Genomic DNA, 27,279 nt, shown 5'->3' on the forward strand with positions numbered 1-27,279 from the left:
TTCAATGAATGACTTTCCCTCCTTAAGAATACAGTGTTGGAAGGGCACCTGGATGGCAGTTGGGTAAGCGTCTGTGGGAAGCCTGCTTCTCCTTCTCCCCACCTTCTGCTCGTGTTCTCTCTTGCTATCTTCCTCTCTCTCCAATAAATACATTAAAATCTTTTTTTTTAAAGATTTTAATGTATTTATTGGAGAGAGAGCAAAAGTTAGAGAGACTACAGAGGCAGAGGGAGAAGCAGACTCCCCGCCAAGCAGGAAGCCTGATCTGGGGCTCCATCCCAGGACCCTGGGACCGCGACCTGAGCCGAAGGCAGACGCTTCACTGACTGAGCGATCCAAGGTGCCCCTCAAATAAACTTAAAAAAAAAAAAAAAAGATTACACACAAAAGACTATAGTGCGTGTAAGATTTTAAAGACCAAGCATAAAAGGGTGGTGCCCAGAGAAAGGGACCCGCTCCGGTTCTTGGTTACGAGAACACTCGTTGGCAGTCACAGGCACACCCACTTGCTATGGTACCACTGCTCCCCGCATTCGTTACAGATCACGTAGGTCATCATCTCTTCATCTGGATTTGAATTCCGCACCCAGCTTGGCAGGAAGAGCGTTCCTCGGGCGATTACGGTGACCTCGCAGTTGAACTTCTCACAGCGCCTGCACTTTATTTTCCCGGTCGGCGTGCCCCCGGCAGCTTGGGGAAGGTGGTGCTCCCGTATGCCAGACTTCGTGTAGGAGGCTCTCAACTGCTTCAGCTCCTCGCTTGCCATCTCCATCGCCGTCATTTCAGCAAATTCTCTCGGAGACGTGGTCCCAGAGAGCAAGTTCTGTTGCAGGTGAGAATTCTGGGGGTTCTTCAGGTTGGCAACTTTGCTTCGAACGCAAGTTTTGTACTTTCTGAGGTTCTTCGAGTGAAGGGTAAAAAGGTGCCCTTCAATTTCTCTCGCCAAGTCTTGCCACACATCAGCCTTGGGCCGATCCGTGCAAGCACTTGTTAGGGCTTCATAGAGGAGCTCTGTGCATCTGGCTCTCACAGGAGCGGCGGGATCCGGCGGCTCCCCGAGATGCTCGTCCCTGGGCTCCATGTGACTCGTGCTATTTTCAGGCACAAGCATTTCCAGGGCTCCCGCCACACTGTGGGACGATGAATTAGAACTGGAGCCGCCTGACAGCTCATCCTGACTTGGGTCACGAGGAAGTCCGGGCTTTTCTTCCATTCTGCCCGGAGGGAGAGATGGAGGGCTGTCCCTCGGTGAGAAGCGGAGGTCCTTATGAAGCGCTCTCCATTCTGACAGCAAACGCTTGGCTTTCTTTTTCAACGCCACCGTAGGGCAGTTTCTGAGGACGCTGTACACCGCCCTGACCACGGCCGTCTCCTGGAGATGCTCTTTGGTCACCGGAAGAGCCTCCAGCTCGGCAAGGTGGTTGCCAAGATCCTCAAAATTCCTCTTAGACATCAGTTGCTCAATAAGGGAGGCTCTGGCAGCCACCTGCCTCGGCTCAGACATCCTTGCAGCTGCAAAGAAAAGAGAAAAGACGTTTCTGGGTTTCTGGTTTTTTTTAAGCTTGGGCTTGCCAACTGCAGCCTCCTGATGGGAGCAGAGCGCTTTCTGCCCATCACCTACGTGGCATTTTCTGCAAGAGTTATGTAACACAAGCGGGAGGGACCTGTTAGCAAATGGAATCTGCGCTGTGGTCTGGTTCAGTTTCAAAAGGCTGAGTCTGGGTCATTGGAAAAAAGAAAAAAAAAAGGCAGAACCGCCACCAGGTTCTGCATTAACGGTTGCTTGTGAGAAGCTCACGGGAAGAGCCCTAGAACTTCTTCCGTCCCAAATTTTACAAATCAATGATCTTTCCGGATCCGGATCGGTCGGTTGCTTTGGATCGACTCTGGTGGTCATGCTGAGCATGCTATCATACCAGGGTCAGCAACAATGGGGTAAGTCAGAGCAAGGCTGTACTGTTCCCCCCACACTCAGCTATAGAGCTGAACTCCTTGCTGATTTTATCATCTTTAAGTGGTACTTTTTTGAATAACAGATTGAGAAACAGGGCAGTAAGGGGATGCTGTTTAATGTCCCAAGGAATGTGAAGAAATTGTAAGGCAGTAAGGTGGCAAGGCGGCCGGAAGCAGACCTGATGGGCCCCAGGAGTCCACGGGCACTGTGCTGACATCGGAGCCTTCTGAAAAGCAGGATGAGGGTTCAGACTAAGTGACAAGTTATGGACAAGTTATGACTTTGGACCAGCTGGTCGCTAGGCCAGTTTGGTTCCATTAACTTTTTTGTTTAATTTTGAGATGCAAAACGTTGCTTGATGATTATATCTGTGGGAATCCCATCCTGGACAGGTAAATGTTTACTTTATCTAACCAGGCTATTTTTCTCCCCACATAATGTACACAACCTTGCTACCTAATACCCCTGGATCTACACCTGCCCATCTCGCCTAAATATGGACTTATGCATCTTTTTTTTTTTAAACATTTTATTTATTTATTTGACACAGAGAGAGAGAGATCACAAGTAGGCAGAGAGGCAGGAAGAGAGAGAGGGGGAAGCAGGCTCCCTGCTGGGCAGAAAGCCGGATGTGGGGCTCGATCTCAGGACCCTGAGATCATAACCTGAGCTGAAGGCAGAGGCTTAACCCACTGAGCCACCCAGGTGCCCCTGGACTTATGCATCTTAATGGCAGGGACCCTGTCTTTTCAAAAACTCACGGGCTTCCATTTCATAGCATTTGATATTAAATGCTCATCGCTGGGGTGCCTAGGTGGCTCAGTAGGTTGAGTGTCTGACTCTTGGTTTTGGCTCAGGTCCTAACCTCAGGGTCCTGGGATCGAGCCCCCCGTGACAGGCTCTGCACTCAGCAGGGAGTCAGCTTGAGAGTCTCCCTCTCCCTCCCCCACTGCCCCACCCCCTGCTCATATTCTCTCTCTCTAAATAAGTAAAAGCTTAAAAAATGTCCACCACTGAGCACACAGTCTAATAACACCAAAGCGAGCACAGAGAGGATCAATGCAGTCTCCCTAGAAACCATCTGACAAGTTCCACAAAATGCAGTGTGCTTTTCTTTTAGTGGGTGACTCGACTTTTATAAATTTACTTTAGGGAAACGAGAGATGTAGAAGCTGTCTGGGTAAGAATCTTCTTCCAACTCCGAAGAAACTGTGAGGTCCCAAATGGTTAAACTTGCACAGAAATGTTCAGAGAAGCATTATTCTTAATAGCCAAAAAGTGGAAACAACCCAAATGCCAGTCAACTGATGGAGAAACATGTAGCTTACCCACGCGATCGGACAGTATTTAGCAAAACAGAAAGGACCCAGGAGATTCTGATATATACGACAGGGATGAATCTTGAAAGCAGGAAGCTAGTTAAAAACACAGAAGACCCCCTATTGTAAGATTCCATTCGTATGAAATGTCCAGAATAGGCAAATTTACAGGGACAGGGAACAGACTGGTGGTTGACTAGGGTTGGGGTGGAGGGATGGGGGGAACCAGTGGTGTGGAATGAAAGGGGGGCGGCTGCCCACGGGTGCGGAGTTTTTCTTGGGGAAAGTGAACAACGTTCGCTAAAGCTGACTGTGGTCATGAACTGCACAACTGTTTTTTTCAAACTAAACATCACTGAAGTGTACGCTTTGAGGATGTGAGTTGGTATGGTATATAAATTGTATCTGAATAAAGTTGTTATTTAAAAACAGCATATAGAGTCTGATCCAAATTTCATTTAAGAATCCCACGTGAAGAGAAAAGGTCAAAAACAAATATGCAAAATTTTAGACAGTGACGTTTTCTGAATGGCAAGATTTTAAAGATTATTTATTTATTTATTTGAGAGAGAGAGAGAGAGCGAGCAAGCATGAGAGGGGAGAAGCTCAGAGGAAGAAGCAGACTTCCCGTGGAGCTGGGAGCCCGATGTGGGACTCGATCCTGGGACTCCAGGATCATGACCTGAGCCGAAGGCAGCGGCTTAACCAACTGAGCCACCCAGGCGCCCCTGAATGGCAAGATTTTAGATGGTTTTTTGTTTGTTCTTTTATTCCTCCCCATATTTTGCGTAATGAGCATGTGTTATTTTCCTAACCAGAAAAGTGATTCGTCCGATATCATTTCCCAATAAACTCCGGATATTTACAACGTTTGCCTATTGGAAAATGGCACGGTAAATGCTCTTCTACTTTCCCTCTGGAATCAGAGCATCATTAACGGTGCTACGTGACCTGTGGCTTCACCTCCAGATTAGCATCAACAATTTCCTACCAGGTCTACTGCTGAATCTAAACCAGCTGATTCTCCCCTGGGACAGACACACCCTCGGTCACAACTGTGAGGTTCCTACCCATGTTTCCCTGCTGGACCAGCTCAAGGATGACCAAGATTGCGAGTCTGGCATTTTTGCCACCAGAGGGAGCTGGCATGTAGACAACCTGGGCAGTCCGTCGGTGAGCCAGCAATTCAGGATCGGAAGAGGCTTTTTGTTGTTGCTGTTAAGATTTTACTTATTTATTTGAGAGAGAGAGGGCGAGCGAGCTTGAGAACGGGCTGAGGGGTGGAGGGAGAAGCAGACTCCCCGCTGAGCAGGGAGCCGGAAGCAGGCCCCGATCCCAGGACCCTGGGATCATGACCGGAGCCGAAGGCAGACGCTTAACTGCCCGAGCCGCCCAGGCGCCCTTAAGAGGCTATTTTTATCATTATCAAGTATCAGTACTTCAAGATCATTGTTTTAGCTTTTTACAATTCCAGACTGCAAACAGTGAAGGAGGTCTTCCTAAGACTCAAAGGCTCAGCAAACAAAGAACAGGCAAGGTAAAAATGCTGAAAAATTAAAAATACACGGCCTCGGGGCTGCCTGGGTGGCTCAGTGGGTTAGGCCTCTGCCTTCGGCTCAGGTCCTGATCTCAGGGTTCTGGGATCGAGTCCCACATCAGGCTCTCTGCTAGGCAGGGAGCCTGCTTCCTCCTCTCTCTCTCTCTCTCTCTGCTTGTGATCTCTCTCTCTGTTAAATAAATCAAAATAAAAAAAAAATACACGGCCTCCCTTACTGAACATTTCTCTCACAACTGTCTGCCTGACATCCCGGGATCTGGAAGTCAGGCAGCCAAGTCATCGTGATAAGGTTTCAAGCTGCTTAATACGCTTGAACCCTGCCCAGCTTGCTGTGAAGTTTCCTAACGAAGAAAAAACAGTCCTCTCGCCTGCACTCTGTATTCATTCTAGAGTTATCACTACCGAAGAAATCAGGCTGGAAGTTTGCCAGGTGTTGGCAAGGTGGTTAATAAGAGACAGGTCTCGAGTGCCCACAAAGAGGTTAGGCAATATTTAACTCAGGTCAGAATTTCCCACCAAATGGGCAGAGTCTCAAGGAGATCCTGAAGGGGACCCTGTAGCTTCGGGGCTTCAGTGCAGTGAGCACGGCAGTCTGTCTCACCAGCGAAACTTCTCCTTCACGTCTGTAAATCTACAGACATTCACGTATGCAGGCATAAGCACTCTGCTCTTTATTTCCTATGTCCTTTTAGTTACCTCTCCTTCGTATTCCTTTTTCATTTCTAGTTGTGGTAAAACACACGTACCATAAGACTTAGCATCTTAAACATTTGTAAGCATATGGTTCAGTAGTGTTCAGTACATTCGCGTTGTCGTGCCACCAACTCCCAGAACTCCTCTCCTCTTGCAAACCAAACTTTGTACCCATTAAACAGCGGCTCCCCACTCCTTTCTCCCCCACAACCCCTGGCAACCGTCATTCCACCTTCTGCCTTGAAACTGACTACGTGCTGCACGTGAGTGGACTCATACAGCATTTGGACTTCTGGGTCTAGCTTATGTCACTCAGCATAACGCCCTCAAAGGTCACCCGTGTTGGAGCCTGTGTCCTGGATCATTTATATTCCACTGTAGGTACAGACCACGTGTTCCTTATCCATTCATAATAAACGTGTGGGTTCCTTCCACCTTTTGGCCACTGTGACTAATGCTGCTATGAACATGGGTACACAAATATTTCTTCAGGACCCTCCTTTTCAACGCTTCTGGGTAAATATCCAGGAGTGGCATTGCTGGGTCACACGGTAGTTCTATTTGTAATTTTCTGAGGAACCGCCATACTGTTTTCCATCCTCCTCCATACGTTTAACAGCATTTAACTGCTGTCAAACTTTCTGCTCCCCCTGTGGAAGAATGATGTGGATATAAAGCATTTATTGCTCTAGGAGGGTATACTGTAAAAGCAACTGAGATACAAAATTTTGAGCATTGCCATAAGAAGACTAAGTTGCATCTCCAGTTTATAGCTCTACAGAGTTCATTCAATAAACATTTATCATGTATGTAGGACGTATGAATAGCTGAGCCTAAAGAGACCCTCTCTGCCTTGAGGGAGCTGACAGCCCAGTGGAAGGAATACGGACAAAAAACGGGCCGTGTCTCCGAAGGACAGACACGGCTGCTAGAGGCCACTCGGGGGGAATCCAGAAGCTAGGCTGGGCTCCTTATCATCTGGCAGGTGCTAACTGCTTCTTCCCTGCATTTGCCCTGACTCACGCCTCTTTTTTGGAGGGATCATCCTCTAGTACAGACCTCAGCAAGACATCCCCTCATCTTCCCACTTAAAGCCCTTCGGAGGCTCCCTCTGCTCTCAGGATGGAGTCCCGAGACCCTCGGCCAAGTGATAAAAAGCCACCTTCCAGCCTCCTCCGTGACCTCGCTGATCCGCGACAGGCACTGCCCACTTTGAGGCTCTCCCTCTGTGTCAGCAACTCCCTGGGCCAAGCCTACTTCTCGCCGCCAGCGGCTGTCAGTCCTGACTCTAAGCCTCAATCAGCTGGAGAAATTAAACAGCAAACACAGAAACAATGCCAGCGCCTCGTCCGAGACAGGGATCAGAATCCCTGATGGGAGGCCTGGGTATTGTCCCAGCTGTTGAGGTGACTGATTTTAACCAGAATTGCCATCACTGCCCTGTACACACAGGCACGAGGCCTTCCCATGGCAGGACTGTCTCAGTTACACTGCCATCAGCCCAAAGATGGCTCTGGACCTGCTCCTAGACTGAATGTATGGAACTTCTGTTTTTGGATTTCTCTGATGAGCTCCATTGGGAGAGATTAAAACCACCTGCTATGCACAGCTCACCTGAGAAGCTTCTCTACAATTACAGCCGGTGGGTGCAGTGTTTTAAGTGTCATGAGGCACCCAATTCCCTGTACCCACGCTCTCCCTTACCTCTTAACAGCAGGAGACAACGTGCATTTCTTGAACTCCACTTGCCATCCACATTCATGTCCTCTTCATCCTTACCATGAGCCCAAGTCAGGTAGATGACTTATCTCCATCTTACAGATGAGGAAACCTGTTTTAAAAAAAAAAAAAAATCAAATATTTGCAGTGGCTTTTTTCATGGCATGTATCAGATTAAAATTTTTTTATTGTCTGCCTTCCCCACAAGACCACAGAAGAATGGTGTGTTTCTTTTGCCTGGCAAACACCTGGTCAGTGCTTCCTATTATTCAACAAGTAGGTTTTTTTGTTGTTGTTGTTAAATGAGAAAAGAGTGCTCCCTCTCCTCTCTGCTCGTGGGCTTCATTCTTTTCACTCCATACCAGCTTGCTTGTACCCCGAAGCCCAGTGTCCCTCAGCTTCTTCCACGGGAGCCAACCTCATCTTAATTCTAGTTCAAAAAGTCATTCAAAAGGAGGGAGGGGCACCTGGGTGGCTCAGTGGGTTAACCCTCTGCCTTCGGCTCAGGTCATGATCTCAGGGTCCTGGGATCGAGCCCCACATCGGGCTCTCTGCTCAGCGGGGGAGCCTGCTTCCTCCTCTCTCTCTGCCTGCCTCTCTGCCTACTTGTGATCTCTGTCAAATAAATAAATAAAAATCTTTAAAAAAAAAAAAAGGAGGGAAAAAAGGGAAGCAGCAGCCGCATGGTGCCCACTGCGGGCTAACCGAGCAGACTCCAGAAATCAAGCGTTCGGGGGGATAAGGAGGGTCAAGGCGGTATAGCTCACGGAAGTGAGGGGTGTTAAGCATGTTTGGTAAGTTTCTTGCCCATTCTGTGCCTCAATTTCCTCATCTACAAAATCAGGGAAATTCCACATCCTCGAATTCATACGGGAAATAAATGAGATAGTCCTTATAAACTCCTTAGAGCCATGCCTGTCACACAGTTGAGTCTGACCGACAATGACACAGGGCTATCATTAAAAGATTTACGTGACGTGTATCCACCATTCCAGGCACTGTTCTAGAGCAAGGCGCCAGCAAACTTTTTGCGTAAAAGGGCAGACAGTAAATATTTTCAGCTGTTGCAGGCCATCGGACCCCTGCACGGACTGTTCAGCTCTACTGCTCTTGCAGCAGGAACAGCGGCCATAGACGATACATGAAAGAATGGGGATGGCTTTGCTCCAGTGAATCTTTTTTCAAAGACAGGCAGTCTGGATTTGGCGCAGGCCCTCATCTGATGATCCCTTTCTAAAGCAGTGCTATCCAAAAGAAATATTACACAAGCCACAGGTACAATTTAAAGTTTTCTAGTAACCACATTAAAAAATAAACAGGGGAAATTCATGACACTTTACCTAAACAGTGTGTCCCAAATCCTGCCATTACAACATGGAATCGATAAGAACAAATTAGTGATCTCTTACATTCTCTTTTTCATACTAATTCTCCAAAATTCCCTGTTTGACACTACCACACATCTCAGGACTAGGCACACTTCCAATGTTCGCTAGCCTGTGTAGCTTGTGGCTACCTATTGGACAACACAGTTCTAGAGCATCTGCTAATACGGGTAATGTTTACATACACACTTGTACCCCTAGGTTCTAAATGCATATCAAAAAGAGTTTACACGGGGGCACTGGGTGGCTCAGTGGTTAAAGCCTCTGCCTTCGGCTCAGGTCATGATCTCAGGGTCCTGGGATCGAGCCCCGCATCGGGCTCTCTGCTCACAGCAGGGAGCCTGCCTCCTCCTCCTCTCTCTCTCTGCCTGCCTCTCTGCCTGCTCATGATCTGTCAAATAAAATAAAAAAAAAAAATCTTAAAAAAAAAAAAAGAGTTTACACGTGGCAAGAGCAGGTCGTATGGATCTGTTGACTGAATGCATATAAAAGCTTGTAAATATTAACTAAGACGGGTAGGTTGCACCCATCTGCCCACACCTGGCTTAAACCCCGGGGAGAGGGGAGATCAAAGAGAAATTCTGTTTCTAGTCATAAGTCACGTACACCTCTCCAGCCACACAGGGAGGCCCTTCCCCAAATGGAGAACTGATGCCAAATGTTGGGACGCCGCCGTTTCAGAACAGCCCCTCAACACTGCGCTACTGCCCTTTCAGGTTGGAATGATCCCTGGCACAGGTGCATTGAGTGGAAGGAACCAGCCCAAGGGCCCGCTGTGGCCCGGGTTCGGGTTCCGGAGGGTGGGGCGCGGCGACAAGCGAAGCCTGCTGCATGCCGTCCCGGGGTGCCAGCCTGGCACCCAGCACAGAAGCGGCGGCGGTCCCAAGACAGCTGCCCACCCAGCGACTTCAGGGGGAGAAGAGGGGCGAGGGCACGATCGGGCCTACCCGACCCAGGACGCACCGAGGGCACCCCCCGGGGCAGCGGTGGGCTTTCCCGAGCACCGGTGGTCTGAGACAACGGAGAACCCGCGGCGCCGCTAACCGAGAAGCGCAGAAGCCCGGGAGTCTCGGGAGACCTCGGCGTCGGGGGCGAGTTTCCGGTACGCGGGGCGGGACCACCAAGGTTCAACCAATCCAAGCCCGCAGACTAGAGAAGGCGGGCCTCGGGCGCTAGCGCATGCGTACTAGGTAAATGGTGTCTGCGCACAGCTACTATCTGCGGTGAATCCTCTCGCAACGGTGGCTGTTGGTGGCCCCCGGGGCCTCGCTGACAATCTGGGCGCAGGGCGTGCGTGGGAAGAAAGTACCCCCAGTAATGCCTTTCAGCTGCAGAGTTTGTTGAACTACTCTACGACATACGCGTTCTGCTTTCATTCAAGACATTGCTTAGCGAAATGTTGACAAAACCTTGGCCAAAAATGCCATTTAATGTAGCAATTAATCCGACAAGTATTTCTTGCACTCCTAGCACACATCAATTGATATGGAAGTAGTAATCATTCATTAAGTAGCCACGTACGTCCTGCACTTCTCACCTGTACGCATTCTTTCCCTGCAAGGGTCCAATAAAATCAAAGCGATGGTAAAACTAGAGACTTTATTTTCGAAAGGCTATTGTTTTAAGACTGTTTCTAACACAAGAACGAGAGGTGAGACACCTATAAATCTAATTTATTGAATAGGCTCTTGGGGGCCCTTGGGTAGCCTCAGCGGTTAAGCAAAGGCTTTGGGCTGGGGTCCTGATCTCTGGGTCCTGGAATCAAAGCTCTTGTCCGGCTTCCTGGTCTGCGGGGAGTCTGTTTCTCCTCTCCCTCTGCCCCTCCTCACTGCTCATTCTCTCTCTCTTAAATAAATAACATCTTTGGGGGACAAAAAGTAAATTTAATTGAATTGGTAGGCGGGCTGGAGCAATTACATGTACTCGAGACCAGCTTTTATGAAATGGGGTCCAAGTGGCGGACTTTGGTGGGTTTGGGCCGCCCAGCTTTCAGCCTACCTTCTGAACAGCCATTTGGGCCTGCCATTTACCCTAGCCAGGTAATACCCCTAGCCGCTGCATACCCCTCCCTGGAATATGAATTTTGAGCAGAGTAATGTGGAGACTAGTATGGTAAGAGATCATTCTAGTAACATTGGCATGCTGATCAGCAATGGCTTCTTTCCACAGCTCGGCTTCCAGCCCTGGAGCCCATTTCCAAGGCTGGATTGCTGGTCTTCCCATGCATCTGCACGCTCCTGTTTCCTTACCATAACCTCCCTTTGCTGTAAGTTAGCGGAGGTCTGGTTCTGGTGCTTGCTACCAGCAAGCGCTGCCACGGTCCGCATCTTAATGTAGCTGTGTGATTTGACAGCCATCCGAAGAGCATCCCTGATCATAGATGGTGCTGAAACTGCCTTCTTACTTGTTCCTTCGTAGTAAAGCATTGGAAGCTACTATTCTAAAAGAACAAATATCTGAAATATTACACTTGGAACTCTTTATCCCCTACACCCACGTTATCTTAGAAGGGTAGCCTCTCTTCACTTGATGGAGACCAGCAGAATGGGACAGAGGACAAGTAAATGTTGACGGGGGGACATGGGAAAGAAAGAAAGGTCCACAAGATTAGATTCTTCGAGATCTCAGGGGTCACTGAATTGGAAGGTTCTAGGTATCCAGAAAGAGGCATGAGTTCACAAGACATGGGGAAGGGAGAAATGGAGGAAAGCAGGAGCAGGAGATGCTGCAGACAGCCATCTCTGCTGTTTGCCAGGTGGCAGCCACACATGGGCACACAGGCCATCACAAGAGGGCACCGTTGGAACTCTGAGAAGGATCCAGAAACTGAATGCGAGCACCCAGTGCCTCACCTTCCGGAGGAGAGCTGTGTTACTGCAGCTTGGACCCATGAGGAAAAAGATTTTTTTTTTAAATTAACACATAATGTATTATTTGCCCCAGGGGTACAGGTCTGTGAATCATCACGCTTACACACTTCACAGCGCTCACCATAGCACATACCCTCCCAATGTCCATAACCCCACCCCCTTCTCCCTACCTCCCCACTCCCCAGCAACCCTGTTTGTTTCATGAAATTAAGAGTCTCTAATGGTTTGTCTCCCTCCTGATCCCATGAGGAAAAAGATTTTTAAAGGGAAAGTGACAGGGATAAGAAAGGGGGATGTAGAAGTTTCTGTGGGTCTCCAGGAAGACTAATGGATGTGGGCAAGTTGAGGGTTCCAGGTTTTCTGAGCAGCAGGCACATTTCCTCAGGCCTCAGCCCCATCAAAATTCCAATGCTGTTGACCTCCCGCAACCCACTTGATGTCCAGAGTCCTTTGGTATCCTGGAGGGCAAGCCAGGGGACATCCCCAGTGTCGGAGTCATTGGTGGCTGGGTTATACATGAGTCTATGCAACTTTAGTTCCAACTTGCCTGGTATTTATTGAGAGCTGAATTCACTCAAGGTGTCCCAAGTTAATTGGCACAGTCAGATAGATGAAGCTCAGCTTTGGGGGGGTGGGGAGTAATACTCTTACTTTCTAAATTTTCATTGAGGTATAGCCCATATGTAGAAATGCTGGTGCACAAATTGTAAGCATATTGCTCAATGATTCTCATAAAGTGAACACGTCCATCCAAAAAGCATCGAGAAACAGAATGACCACAACCCCACGTCCCCACTCGTGCTTCCTCCTAGCACCCCCTTAGAGGGTAAACACAACCCTGACTTCTCCAGCACAGATTAATCCTGCCTCATCTTGAAACTTAGGTAAGCAGAGCCACACAGTATGTCCTTTCTAGTTTCTTTTGATCAATGCCATATTTTAAAATTCACCCGCGATGTTGTGGGCAACGTTGGTTTCTTCATGCTCACTGCCTGATAGTATTTCATTGGATGGATATACCACGGTTTATTTTTCTATTCTACTCACGAGGGACATCATGGATTTTTGAGTGGTCCCACTGTGACTATTATAAATCGTGCTTCCGGACATTTCTATTGAGGGTATAACTGGGAGTGGAATTCTGGGTCGGTCATACTGTTTGAGGCCATAAATGACTGATACAAAGTCTCTTGCATGATTTTTCTACCTGAAAAAGGCAATTCCAAATGTGTTTCAAGCAACATCGTCAGCAAAATAAATATATAGGCTTTGAAAAAAAAAATACTAGGACAGAAAGAGGAATTAGTTCTTACCTAATTTCATTGGCTCCAGCATTCTTCATGCTGTAGAAGGTGGCCACAGGGTGGGGGAAACCGTGACCCCCAGGGCCCACCTCTGCACTGCACCCCTGCTCTGAGGCCTGTGGCAGAGAGGTTGGGGCAGCCGTGTGGACATGAGGCTCAGGCTGCCTGCTATCCCGTGAGTAATAAAGCCCAGCTCTCTGATCCAGGAGTCTTGTGTTTTGTACTGGTCCGTATGAAACCAGAATAGGCCAACTTGTTAGCTTTCAAGAACAGTTCTTAACATCTGAAAACGACCTCAGGTGAAACCATTCCATAGTCATCCCTCGAGCATTCTGTGCCTCCAAGGAGAAGAGTACAAAACCTATAGGCTACCTCAGGTCTGGCTGAAGATTGGTGGAGTCGCCGAGAGATATCGAATGCCCAAGCAGAAGGGCTCTGGGTGTTGCCCAAGTCCCAACTGCCATCTTAGAGACGAGGGAAATGGTACACTTCCCACAGGGGACCTGAAGTCTCCCGAGGTCAGTAAGGGAGGGACACATCTTCCTGGCCACAAGGAGGCTTTTCCCACACCTGAGAGCAGAAAACTCCAGTGTCATTCAGTACCCCTCCCTGCTTATGACAAAGGCCCAGATGTGCTCTGAAAGTCAGCTTGGTGCTTTAGTCAGCCGCTGACATTCAGCCCCAGAGGGGAGGCAAAAATGGGGACTCGTGTCATTGTTATTTCAATGTGTTCATGTAAACTCATGAGGCCAAAGGATGTGGGACATCCTGGTGAATGTTGCTAGTCTGTGCCAGTGAAGAGGCAAGCACCATTCAGTGGTAATTTGGGCAGCACGTGGGGTCTGTGAAAGGTTGAAGATCATGGTTTTGTTGAAGAATCTATCTGCACAATGTATCATTTTCTGTAACGCTGCTTGGCAGTCTGGTGATGGGAGAGGGAAAGAAGTCAGTGGGGTGATCAAGATTGGGGCTCTGTATGGTGGCCTTGGTGGAAGAACACAAGGGCATGGGTCTTGGGGGGCAATGGCAAGAGTGTCTTTGAAGGGATGGGGGCCTTAGACTCTATGTTGTTTTATTATAGAGTCAAGATAGGAAGCCAAGAGATGGGAAGAAAATGAAAATGTCAAGGGAATGGGGCTTCAAAAAGTCCAAAGGAGAAGTATGAGGTTAAGAGAAAGCCAGATAAACTAGGTAGTTTGATGTTGGAGTTCACGTTCAGAGCTGATGATTAAGTCCAAGGTGGTGGCCATGGTGCAGGGACCAGGAAGATGATGGTAACTGGAACAGAGGTCAAAGAACAGTGAAGCTAGGATGTCAGATGGGTCATTTGCATAGATGTCACCACACTGGTTGATGACAATGGAAAGGAAGGGCCAAGAGGACTATGGAGCTGTTTCACTGTACCCTCAAGGAACAGTGGCCTTTACAGGGAGAGAGAAATAGGAGATTGTGAACAAGAGTGGAGCAACAAGGGTGTCCCCTTCAAGTGGACCCGGCATGTGCGCAGGGAGGAAGGACAAGCAGCTTTCATTTGCTAAGGCCGCAAGGACAGAGGTTGCCCAGGAGAGAGCTCAGCTAAACTGAGGGAGATGTCATTGGCAGAATTAAGATGGAGGAGAGTTTTTTGGTTGTTTTTTTTACCAGTGTCGTGTGTGTGATGGAGGGCAGAAACAGTGGAAGTTAGTATCCAGAGGAAGCAGTGCGTAACAGTGTGGGCAGGACAGTTGAAGGGGGTGAATGACAAGGGGGTTTCAAGTTGGGCGGTGGCCAGGGACAACAGATATGGATCCTGGCTAAATTATCTGCCCTTAGGTTCCCCAAAGGAACCCAAGTATGACTCAGGGCTAGTGCAGGCTAGGGCTCCATGACATGATAGCCCATTGACTAGAGTTCAAAACAATATGTTGGTATTTAAGGGCCCAAAGAGTTAGTCCCCCAAGACTATGGTCTTGTGGTATCATTGGTAGGGGAAGCCCCCGGGGTCAGGGAAGAGTAGTCACTTGAGTCTGGATTGTGATTTGTTTGAAATCCTACATAGGCCAAGAGAGGGTTTATTTTTATCTCACTTAACAAAACGTTGAACAGTGAATGATTTGGAACAGGGACAGAGATACCAAAATGTCATCAGGCACCCAGGTTTCTTCCAGCTATGCACCCCTCCATAAGGTATGGTCTTTGACCTCATGATCACAAGGTAGCTCAAAGAGCTCCTGCCTTCACAACCAACTACATTGCAGGAAGGAAGAAGGAGGAAGAGAAATGGGAAGAGAGGCTGCTAACTGACAACCCTCTTTAATGATCCTTCCTGGAAGCCCCACCAATGACTTCAGTAGGCTCTCCATCTGAAAGAGGGGTTGGGAAATGCAGCCTTCTAATTCAGCACATTCCACTCCCTGCCCACAAAAAACCAAAACAAAACAAGTAACACACACACATTTATATGGTTATACTAGTAAGGAAAAAATCTAAGAGACCATGGAAAATCGTCTCTTGATGTATCAGTTAACTGATAACTAACTGATACCACCTGTATCAGTTAGTCCTTGCTGCATAACAAGGCAACTAGAAATCTCTGCTACAGATATTAGAGAAACATGAAATACTATTATTCAACTTGACTCAGCCTTGAGCAATAATTCTTTACCCATGTATAACATGATTTCCAGGCTTCCCTATTTCATTTCTGGTTCAACATCTCTTTCTTTAACCTGGATCACTGGGGCACTGGTCCTTCATTGCAAGTTCTCCCTTCTATCTTCCTTTATTCTTTTTTTTTTTTAAGATTTTATTTATTTATTTGACAGAGAGAGATCACAAGCAGGCAGAGAGGCAGGTAGAGAGAGAGGAGGAAGCAGGCTCCCTGCTGAGCAGAGAGCCCGATGCGGGGCTCGATCCCAGGACCCTGAGATCATGACCTGAGCCGAAGGCAGCGGCTTAACCCACTGAGCCACCCAGGCGCCCCTATCTTCCTTTATTCTAAGCCATAACTGAGCTCCCAAATTTCCTTGGTCACTGAAGAAACAGAGGGTTCTTCTTCAAGTTCTGTCACAGTCTTAGAAACCACCTGTATCGGGGTGCCTGGGTGGCTCAGTGTGTTAAAGCTGCTGCCTTCGGCTCAGGTCATGGTCTCAGGGTCCTGGGATCAAACCCCGCATCAGGCTCTCTGCTCAGCAGGGAACCTGCTTCCTCCTCTCTCTCTGCCTGCTTCTCTGACTACTTGTAATCTCTGTCTATCAAATAAATAAGTAAAATCTTAAAAAAAAAAAAAAGAAAGAAAGAAACCACCTGTATCAGTTAGTCCTTGCTGCATAACAAACCGCTCCAAAGCTTAGTGTCTTAAAATGACCATTTTATTCTCTCTCACAATTCTGCAGGCCGATTGGACTTAACTAGGTACCTCTTCATCTAGTCTCACTAGAAACACTATTTTTCGGGTTTCTGTAACTGGCAGTTTTCCTAACAGATACAACTACAGCCATTGAAGACAAGGCACTGTATGCCAAAGTTACTTTACACTAAAGGAAAACAATGTTTTTGCCCTACCATCATAAAACATTGTATGTGTTGGTTGTATTAAAGAGAACATTGATAGAAAAAAGGTTACTAAATTTTTTTTTAAAAGGATTATTAAGAGTTTCAGTTTAAAAAAAAACTTTAAGAGTGCGGTTACACATATGAAAGGTTAGTAAGTGGACTACCTTCTCTCCTTCCTTCCACCTACAGCTCAAGGCCTTTGTTGCTTCAAGGGACAACAGGAAAATACTTGGGGAACCTTCTCTTTATGACCCAGAATCTTAAAACATAATATATGTTTATCCACAGGGAATATACTCAAGATTCATTACCATACAAAGCTGTTGCTGAATTTGAAAGAGAGAAACAGAGAAAAGAAGGCGTTGGTCTTTCTTCTGAACCCTATACTTGCCTGATTTAGTTTTAGATATTTCTCTGAGGCCTTAAGCTCAACAACTTAAGCTAATTTGCATTGCACTTATGAGGCCTAATAAAGCAGTCCTATGCTCCCGTAAAAGGAAGTAATTTTACGAAGTTTTAAGTATATAGAGTGTTTCCAAAGAAAAAGAAGAAAACCCATATTTTCCAGTAGAGCAAATAATTCTACATATAATGAAACAGAGCATTAACAACACATTTTCTTACTTAGAAAAACTTAAACCATGACACAAGGTGATAAGTTGAATATTATTACAAAGAATTTAAATATACAACTTTGGCTATAAAAGATCAGGCTCAGCCGCTTAGATAAAAATCTATCTGCTATGTCAGTTTCCAAGAAGTGCCAGAAAAGTTAGAGAAACAATTCCCTGTGGGGTTTTGTTGTTGTTGTTTATTTTTAGTTTTTTTTTTTTTTTAAGATTTTATTTATTTATTTGTCATAGAGAGAGAAGTGAGAGTGAGCACAGGCAGACAGAGTGGCAGGCAGAGGCAGAGGGAGAAGCAGGCTCCCCACCAAGCAAGGAGCCCGATGTGGGACTCGATCCCAGGACGCTGGGATCATGACCTGAGCCGAAGGCAGCTGCCTAACCAACTGAGCCACCCAGGCGTCCCTATTTTTAGTTTTTTTTGAAATTTTAAACTTTTTAAAGTTTTTATTTATTTATTTGACAGAGACAGAGAGAGTCAGCAACAGAGGGAACATAAGCAGGGGGAGTGGGAGAGGGAGAAGGCTTCCTGCTGAGCAGGGAGCCCAATGCTGGGCTTGATCCCAGGACCCCGGGATCATGACCTGAGCTGAAGATCACTTCGGCTTAACGGCTTAACGACTAAGTCACCCAGGTGCCCGTATTTGTTTTTTTTTTTTTTTTTTATAATTCTAAAAATGTTTTATAGAGGTCCATCAATTCATGGAGACAAATCAGATACACTGGAGGATGGGGTGCTGGGGAGAGAGGGGAGGAAAGCTGAGCTTTTTCCACACTTCCACATTTTATAAATTCAGAAATGAATGAGTGCTACTACACTGAAAGGCACCTATTGGCATATCTTCCACAAGAAAGACATCTTACAATAATGTTTCTGTTGGTAGGTTATGATTTTTCATTTTGTTATTTCTACAGTGGGGCGATCTATGATGTTGTATCAGAAAACAGAGAACGGACATTAAGAAGCCAAACATAAAGACACAGAAGACCAGAGTAACATTCAGCCAGTCGCAGATAAAAGGTCATCTGGACACAAGCCTGAGAGCAGCACAACGCCGTCCACTGCAATTTCTCCGCGTTTGCCCTTGCCACGTTCTGCTTCAAAAATGATCTAATAATGGAGAAGATAAAAAAAAATTACTTCAAACCATTCAAGTCAATGATATAATCAAACTCTTTAATAGCAATTAAACAGAACTGAACTCAGGGCACCTGGCCAACTCAGTGGAGCATGAGACTCTTGAACTTGGGTGGTGAGTTTGAGCCCCATGATGCATAAAGATTACTTAAAAAAAAAAAAAAAAGGAACTGAACTTATCAGCCCCTATGGCGAAGGGACAGGCATTGACATTGCATATATAATAATGTATTTTCCAGATGTCAGTATCTGCACTGAGAGGACTATATTCAGAGAAAACAGGGTCACTGCCACTCCTAAAAGCATCTGCACAGCTCCAAAAGGCTAAGAAAGGTGTGGCAGAAGGAGGATAGAGCCCGATGTGGGGCTCGATCCCAGGACCCTGAGATCATGACTTGAGCTGAAGGCAGAGGCTTAACCCACTAAGCCACCCAGGCACCCCATAAGTACTTTTTTAAAGATTTTATTTGACACACAGAGAGAGGGCACAAGTAGGAGTAGTAACCAAGGGAGAGGAAGTAGTAGAGCAGGGAGCCCAATGTGGGGCTTAATCCTAGGACCCTGGGATTGTAACCTGAGCCAAAGGCAGAAGGTTAACCGACTGAGCCACCTAGGTGCCCCAAGTTGCATAAGTTCTTTATTTATTTTGGATGCTAACACTGTATCAGTTGTCATTTGCAAATATTTTCTCCCACTCAGTAGGTTGTCTTTTAACTTTTTGTTAATTGTTTCTTTTGCTATGCAGAAGCTTTTTATTCTGATGTAGCCCCAACAGTTTTTTATTTTGTTTCCTTTGCCTTAGAAGACATCTAGAAAACTGTTGCTGGGACCGATGTCAGAGAAATTACTGCTTTTCTCTCTTCTAGGATTTTTATGTTTTCAGGTCTAACATTTAGGTCTTTCTTTAATCCAATTCGGGTTTATTTTTGTGTGCGGTATAAGGAAGGGGTCTAGTTTAATTCTTTTACATGTAGCTGTCCAGTTTTCCCAACACCATTTGTTGAAGAGACTGTCTTTTCCCCATTGTGTATTTTTGCCTCTGTAGTAAATGAACTGACCATATAAGTGTGGGTTTATTTCTGGTTCTCTATTCTGTTTCATTGATATATTTGTCTATTTTCTGGACAGTTCCATACTGTTTTGATTCCTATAGCTTTGTAGTATATCTTGAAATCTGGGATTATAATACCACCAGCTTTGTTCTTTTTTCTCAAGATTGCTTAGGCTATTTGGGGTGTTCTGTGGTTCCATACAAATTTTAAGATTATTTGTTCTTGGGGCGCCTGGGTGGTTCAGTGGGTTAAGCCCCTGCCTTTGGCTCAGGTCATGATCTCAGGGTCCTGGGATCGAGCCCTGCATCAGGCTTTCTGCTCCACGGGGAGCCTGCTTCCCCCCCCCCCCACAACCTGCCTCTCTGCCTACTTGTGATCTCTCTCTCTCTGTCAAATAAATAAAATCTTAAAAAATATTATTTGTTCTAGTTCTGTGGAAAATGTTGATGGTATTTTGGTAAGGATTGCATTAAATCTGTAGATTGTTTTGGGTAGTATGGATATTTTAACAATATTTGTTTTCCAAATCCATGAGAATGGAATATCGTTCCATCTGTTTATATCATTTTCCATTTATTTCATCAGTATTTTATAGTTTTCAGAGTAGTTTTTCACCTCTTTGGTTACGTTTCTTTCTGGTATTTTATTATTATTATTATTTTTTTTTTTTTGAGATTTTTATTTATTTGACAGAGAGAGATCACAAGTAGACAGAGAGGCAGGCAGAGAGAGAGAGGGAAGCAGGCTCCCTGCTGAGCAGAGAGCCCGATGCGGGACTCAATCCCAGGACCCTGAGATCATGACCTGAGCCGAAGGCAGAGGCTTAACCCACTGAGCCACCCAGGCGCCCTGGTATTTTATTATTTTTGATGCAATTATAAATGGGTCAGTTTTCTTAATTTCTCTTTCTGCTCCCTCATTAGTGTAGAGAAATACAATAGATTTCTGCACATTGATTTTGTATCCTGTGAACTCACTGAATTCATTTGTCAGTTTTAATAGATTTTTGGTGGAATCTTTATGGTTTTCTACATGTAGTATCATGTCATCTGCCAATACTGAAAGTTTAACTTCCTCCTTACCAATTTGGGTGCCTTTTATTTTTCTTGTCTGATTGCTGTGGCTAGGACTTCCAGTACTATGTTGAATAGAAGTGGTGAGAGTGGACATCCTTGTCTTGTTCCCAACTTTAGGGGAAAGGCTCTTCCCCACTGAGGATGATGTTAGCTGTGGGTTTCCATATATGGCCTTTATTATGTTGAGGTCTTCTCTCTAAACCTACTGTGTTGATCATTTTTATCATGAATGGATCTTGTACCTTGTCAAATACATCCGTTGAAATTATCCTATGGTTTTTATCCTTTCTCTTTTTGATATGGTGGATCCTGTTGACTGATCTGTGAATACTGAACCACTCTTGCATCATGAATCACACTTGATCATAGTAAATGATTTTTTAAAGGTATTGTTGGATTTGGTTTGCTAATATTTTATTGAGGATTTTTGCATCTATGTTCATCAGAGATATTGGGCTGAAGTTTTCTTTTTTTTGTGGTATCTTCATCTGGTTTTGGTGTCAGGGCAATGTTGGCCTCATAGAATGAATTTGGATGTTTTCCTTTCTCTTCTTTTTTTTTTGAAATAGTTTGAGAAGAAGAGGTATTAACTCTTCTTTGAATGTTTGGTAGAATTCACCTGTCGAGCTGTCTGATCCTGGACTTGTGTTTCTTGAGAGATTCTTGATTACTGATTCAATTTCATCATGGGTAATCAGTTTCTTCCAATAGTTGTCTGAGGTATCTATTGACGCTAGATTCTTAGCAACAAGACTCCAGCCTTAGTAAAGATTTCTGTGTCCTGGCCAGGCATGGAAGTTGAAGAGATGGGTGACTTTACACACTGGATGGGTACAAAGAATATTCATGGCCCCCAGGATGAAGTGAAAATGTGCTGTCCTCTCTTAATATCCGGGCTGCTTTTAGCCCTTCAGGAGTGCAGGGCACCCTAGGGAGGGGCACCCTCCCTCAAGCCTGCGTGAGCAAATAACCGAGAATGAATCCCATCCCGCTCCCCCCTTATTCAGCATCCCCATCCTCCAGTACGCCCCAGTAAGGGTGCCCTTCATACTGGAAGAGTTCAGGGCATAGGTGCCTGCGTCAGGGCCTGGCTGGGCCCGAGCGTCCCTCTTGACAGAGCAGTGTTGTGTTACAGTGTCCCTGCTCGCTGGGCTCTTTGGCAGCATATTTGCAAAAATGTGTACTAAAAAAAAAAAAACAACAAACCACTGTTTTGATGGCACATGCTACTACTCGCCCCCAAGCTACCGTGTTCTAGAAAGCATTTCTCAGTATAAAAATTCGGTCATGGAAGTCATGATGAATGCTATGTGGAGGCGTATTTCAATTCTCCAACAGGATGTCAACTATGCATAGCACAGCCCAGTGTCACAGTCCCCAAACCACGCTATAGCCACAACTACGTAAATATGTGGGTTGGGTTTGTATCAATGCAAATATGTTGCATAAACTAGAACCAATGTGTGCATCAGCACTAAGCAAGCATGGGAAAGAGGGAAAGAATGGTGAGAAAATTCACCTATAGCCCAACGTGTATTTTATCTATAGTCAGATCTCAGGACGTATTTTATTTTATTTTATTTTATTTTTTTTAAAGATTTTATTTATTTATTTGACAGACAGAGATCACAAGCAGGCAGAGAGGCAGGCAGAGAGAGAGGAGGAAGCAGGCTCCCTGCTGAGCAGAGAGCCCGATGCGGGGCTCGATCCCAGGACCCTGAGATCATGACCTGAGCCGAAGGCAGCGGCTCAACCCACGGAGCCACCCAGGCGCCTCTCAGGACGTATTTTAAATAAGATGCTCTGCTTCAGTGTGACACATAGATAAAAAGATATTGAATATAACGTCTGACCCTAGACCCCAGGTTTCCTACTACTGTGTATTATCAAAAAACAGGATTTTCCTTATATTTATGAATCATTCTTCTTTCACAAGCAAAGTGTCAATAGAATCCCGATTCATGGATCCACTAATCGCTCTTCTTCTGCAAACCCTTAGTTGGTACTCAGCTGTTCGTGTATCTCCTTCTAGCTTCCACCCTACCTCTTCCCTTCTCACCTCAACCGAGCCTTACACAAGGGTCCACAGTGGCTGCCTCCCAAGCTCTACTCCCTTCCTTCCTCATGTCTCTGTAGGGTGGCCTCCTGCTCCCCTCCAGACAAGCCCTGCAAGAGGCACCAGCCACCTCCTGATAGTCCAACCTGATAGACACTTGTCATTTTTACCCTATGTTCTTCCTGTTTCAACTCACTGACCAACTTCCTCTCGCATGCTGTTCCCATTTCCTTTCTTAAACCCACTGGACAGTAAAGGATTGATCCGGGAGGTCTGGGTTGTCTAAACTGTCTAAACCCTGAACATTCTAAAGAAAGGGTTGGCTCTTGACTGGTTCCTGGGAGATAACCTCTATGTCCTTGGAATATCTTGTCCCTTAAGAGTGTTTTTGGGGGTGCCTGGGTGGCTCAGTTGTTAAGCATCTGCCTTCGGCTTGGGTCATGATCCCAGGATCTTGGGATCAAGCCCCGCATTTGGCTCCCTGCTCTGCCGGGAGCCTGCTTCTCCCTCTCCCACTCCCTCTGCTTGTGTTCCCTCTCTCACTATCTGTCAAATAAATAAATAAATAAAATCTTAAAAAAAAAAAAAGAGTGCTTTTGCCCGTGCCAGATAATGTACGCTAACAGTATGACTTCTAGCAGGGGCCCTGGGTCACAAAGAAAAAATCTGACCTTCGGAGAGGCTGCAGACTGAGTAACAAAGGTCAGCTGTGCAGGCTGTCACGTGGGCAGACTGACTCCCCCCCCCCAACAAAAACCCAGAACACCAAGGCTTGGGTGAGCTTTGCTGGTGGGCCACATTTTGAGAGTGTTGTCACACATCACTGCTGGGAGAACCAAGGACTGTACGTACAATTCTCCTAAAGGAGGATTACCACGAGCTTGTGCCCACTCTCTCCTGGACTCTGCCTTAAGCACCTTTTCCCTCTGCTGACTTTATTTCACTATAATAAACTGTAATCATGAATACAGCAGGTTCTCTGAATTCTGTGAGTCCTTCTAGGGAACCACAGAACCTGAATGGTCCTGGGACCCCAGACAACAGCCACAATCTCAGTTTAATCTAAAAAACATTTTAAAAATGACCTTCTAGGGGCGCCTGGGTGGCTCAGTGGGTTAAAGCCTCTGCCTTCGGCTCAGGTCATGATCCCGGGGTCCTGGGATCGAGCCCCACATCAGGCTCTCTCCTCGGCGGGGAGTCTGCTTCCCCCTCTCTCTGCCTGCCTCTCTGCCTACTTGTGATCTCTCTCTGTCAAATGAATAAATAAAATCTTTAAAAAAAAATGACTTTCTAGGGCGCCTGGGTGGCTAAGTCGGTTGGGTGCCTGTCTTCGGCTCAGGTCATAGACTCAGGGTTTTGGGATCGAGTCCTACATCAGGTTTCCTGCTCAGCAGGGAGCCTGCTTCTCCCTCTCCCTCTATCTCCTACTCCAGCGTTCTCTCAGATCAATAAATAAAATCTTAGCAAAGAAATGACCTTCTAGCTTCCATTCATTGGGGTAAGTGCTGGGCACTGAATAAATGAGCAAGACATTCTTTTACGTATTAAGGATTTTGCAGTCTGGAGTGAGAGGCTGCTGGGGAGGAGCCAGACTCCCGGACAGACCTTGTCTCTAGGGCACGCGATGCGCATGCGCCTGACACGCCAGCAGGGCTTACCCACTGTCTTGCTCATTTTGCTCCAGAATGCAAACTCTTGTAACTGTAGGGAAAAAGTCTTATCTTTGTGGCCCCAGTGCCTGGGTACTTGAGTGTTTTGCTTTGTTTGCTGAATCATGGAAAAACAACGTTAGTATCTCATTTAACACTGGCTTTCTTTCCGCTTACACTCTTGGTAGTGCCGATCCCTTGATACAACGGAACTGTCCCAGTCTTCCACCTCTCGTCCTCACTTCCACTCTCCTCCCAGGCCAGGATATTGTTACTGTTTTTCACAAACACTCGAAGCTTCCCGACTTTTTCTCCGGCCAGCCGGTAATCGAAGAGCAAACAGAAGATGCTTTGGGGCTGCAGGTCTCGGAGGAGGAGTTGCAAGCGGCCGATATCCCTCCGGCCCGCCACGGCCGGAACTGCCATATAGTAGCCAACAGCTGCGAGAGGAAAAGCACCCAGTTAATGGATCCATTGTATAGGGTCTGCCTGTAGTGTCTAAACAGCATAGAAAAGGAATGATAATTGGAATTAAAAATTTTAAAAACCGTTAAAAAAAAAAAAAAAGAACATGAATGATAGTGCCCTCGAAGGGAAGCTGAAATCCTTTTCATTTCAAACACAGGAACAAAGTTCACATGCGAAAATGGCTCTTAGGGATCACAAAGATGAAATCCTTTATGGTACAGAAAAGGAAACAGGGTCAGAGAAACTGAGGAATTTGTCTGCATTCACAAAGTGTGGTGGTAGCAGATACGCAGTAGGAATCTAATGAAATAGTCTTTTAGCACTGCAGGTAATTTGCAGCTGATGGAGAACTTGTGTTCCAGAACTTTCCACCTTGGTTGCGGGAATGTACTTTCCCCCAGAGTCAATGATATGTATGACGGCCAGCTCATTAGGTAGTGTGGCATTTAGTCCACAACATACATGAATTTGTCCTAATGGTTTCATGGAGCTCAACCACTTGTAGCGTACCAGTCTGAGTTCTGACTTAGGATGACAGGAGCACATCTATTTCTACAATCCATCTCCTAAGTATCTCTTAACCCATGGTAGCAGTCATGGCTCATCTCTGATACTCGGGTTGTGGCTTTGATGAAACTGGGCAAAAATTCTCATAGAATGGGGTCTCACAGAATGGGGTCTCAATGAAAAGAAGGAATTCCTGCGGAAGCCAGGACTGTCCAGTCTTCTCTCCCAGCTGGTCAAGTTGCCAGATTCAGCAACTAAAGATAAGCACACTCAGGAGAGTCTGCATTTCAGTTAAGGAGCATGTCTGAGATATACTGAAAAATATTTCCTGCTTATCTGAAATGTAGGCATCGTGCATTTACCTAGCCACTCTGCCAGTGACACCCTCTCTTCGGTGACCCATGGTGGCAGATTTCCCCTTCTCTCTCAGCTAAAGCCCATGTTGACCTGTCCTTGAGATTTCATCCTTCTAAAAATGCTGATTCATCCTGTGTTTCTTCTATTTAACTATGTAGGGAAAGGCAAGCCCACTTAGAGATCTGAAGGGGACACAGGAGGGAAGAAAGTACGTTTTGAGTGACACAAAGGCTGAGAACTTTGGGGCCATTTGTGAATTGTCTTTGTAAACAGGGGACTTCCCATTGTTATCTCTAACACGTCGTTAGCCTCAGGAGACAGGTATTCCATTTATGCTCCAAATGGGAGCTGCGAGCTAAATGCTCTACCCAAGGGAAAAGACAGGGCCCATCAGTAGCGTTCAATCAAGTGGAAAGGTCTGGGATGCCACAGCTCAGAGCTGAAGTTGAGAAAAATCCAAGTGGCCAGCAAGAAATCTGTAAGCAGTTGCTCCTTATGGTATTGATACTTTGAGGGGTGACTCTGCTAAAACTTCAGGTACAGGTAGAGGTCATATTTCCTTTCCAGATTTTTCCCACAAAAAGCAAAAATAGAAGCTACAGCACACCATTAGCTGGCAAACTGGGGAAAAGGAACAATTTCTTTTTATCTTTCCCACAATACTCTTAAAATGCACATGAACTTGGGGCTCCTGGCTGGCCCAGTTGGTAGAGTATGCGACTCTGGACCTTGGGGTCAGGAGTTTGAGCCCCACATTGGCATAGAGATTACTTTAAAAAAATAGTTTTCCTTTAAAAATCTTTAAAAAAAAAATGTACATGAATTCCAGCATCTCTCTCTCTCAGCAGCAGGAACTACTATGGAAGTTTTGCTGGAACATCCTGGGTGTGGGTGGGTGGGGGTAGGAGGGATAAGGCAGAGTATTCCTGCTGAACCAACTTAGCCACTCCTCAGGGGCGATTTCAGGAAGGTCTAAAAGTTTCCAAACATGACAAACAACCCTGACCTAACGAGAGATAAGAGTAATAACCCTACATCACTGGAGAGCCTTCTTTACCTGTGTCCTACCACAGAGCACAAAAGAGTAAAATCTAAATACCATTATCTCGGTCAGCAGGATTCCAGTCAAAGTCATCCTCTACATCCTGTTTCCAGTCACAAACCCCATGGTCAAAGCTGCAGTCAACTGAGATATTTAAATCTGCTAAGAAAAAGGGTACATTTCATAATCATTAAGAATATTAGAAACATGTCTAACATTTGGAGCTTGGGAAGGCCACGCCACGTTTTCAGTTGCTGTGGAGCACTGAGCTAAGCTACTCCATGGTGCTGCTGCCTTGGTAGCCATTTTGTTTGGCCAAACAGCCTACAGGAGTCTAAAACTGACCTTCGCCCCTCTTGCTAGTGCAAGCCCTAGGGGCAGCCTGCTGAGTCACAAGGAAATGTAAGTTCTTGAGATGACTTCCCAACAGTTCTTGTGATCAACAGTCCGCCCTGTCTCCCAGGGCCATCCTCTCAGGGGACCCTAAGGGTGAACTCCTTTGATAAGACTCCCTTGGAGCTCAACAAGATCCTGATCTTTCTGGTTTGAACTGACCAATCCAGCTTTAGCTCGGGAACCCCAAAGCACTCCATACATGAACACTAATAAGGGCATGTGCCCCAGGTCCTGTCTCTCTTTCTTTAAGCACCCTGCCTCGGCTTCCCCGTGTGGCCCTCGAGATGTGTCATGATCCTCCAGGGCCGGTGACTAATACATTTCTCCATTTCAATTTCCCTAGTGGCCTTTTATTGAACCATCTGGCATTCGGGGGCTCTACTTAACAAATATTAATTTAAAAAAGTCACCACAATTGCATGGAGCACAGATCATGGCAAATGAAATGGCCTTAAGGACAGTGTCAAATCAGATACTCTTTTTCAGTTTAAATATGTGCGGTCCTTCTGGACAAATTGTTGTTATCTTAAAGAAAAAAAAGGGGGGGGGACGCCTGGGTGGCTCAGTGGGTTAAAG

At 46.1% G+C, this 27,279-nt stretch overlaps 2 protein-coding genes across 10 annotated transcripts in view; both read right to left on the reverse strand.

Annotated features, from left to right (window-relative positions):
* Positions 1 to 269: 269 nt before the first annotated feature.
* On the reverse strand, positions 270 to 9,719 carry TCEANC (transcription elongation factor A N-terminal and central domain containing). Of its 5 annotated transcripts, none has more exons than XM_047716440.1 (3): positions 9,673 to 9,719; positions 7,229 to 7,355; positions 270 to 1,512 (listed from the first exon to the last, which is right to left on the reverse strand). In XM_047716440.1, the coding sequence occupies exons 2-3, from the start codon at positions 7,284 to 7,286 to the stop codon at positions 491 to 493; spliced, it is 1,080 nt and encodes a 359-aa protein (XP_047572396.1). In that variant the 5' UTR covers positions 7,287 to 7,355; positions 9,673 to 9,719; the 3' UTR covers positions 270 to 490. The 5 variants fall into 5 exon arrangements, with proteins under 5 accessions (XP_047572396.1, XP_047572397.1, XP_047572399.1 ...); XM_047716441.1 differs by having other exon boundaries at positions 9,592 to 9,710; XM_047716443.1 differs by lacking the exon at positions 9,673 to 9,719 and adding an exon at positions 9,581 to 9,664.
* Positions 9,720 to 17,437: 7,718 nt separating this feature from the next.
* EGFL6 (EGF like domain multiple 6) overlaps positions 17,438 to 27,279 on the reverse strand; it is a 58,390-nt gene continuing 48,548 nt past the window's right edge. For 2 of the 5 annotated variants that reach the window (XM_047716438.1, XM_047716435.1), the window contains 3 exons: positions 26,365 to 26,469; positions 24,111 to 24,373; positions 17,438 to 18,073 (listed from right to left, as the gene is read on the reverse strand). In XM_047716438.1, coding sequence (XP_047572394.1) covers positions 17,963 to 18,073; positions 24,111 to 24,373; positions 26,365 to 26,469 — 479 coding nt within the window. In that variant the 3' untranslated portion in view covers positions 17,438 to 17,962. The other 3 variants (XM_047716436.1, XM_047716437.1, XM_047716439.1) reach the window with 3 other exon arrangements.

This window comes from Lutra lutra, chromosome X, assembly GCF_902655055.1.
Source record: "Lutra lutra chromosome X, mLutLut1.2, whole genome shotgun sequence".
Taxonomy (NCBI): domain Eukaryota; kingdom Metazoa; phylum Chordata; class Mammalia; order Carnivora; family Mustelidae; genus Lutra; species Lutra lutra.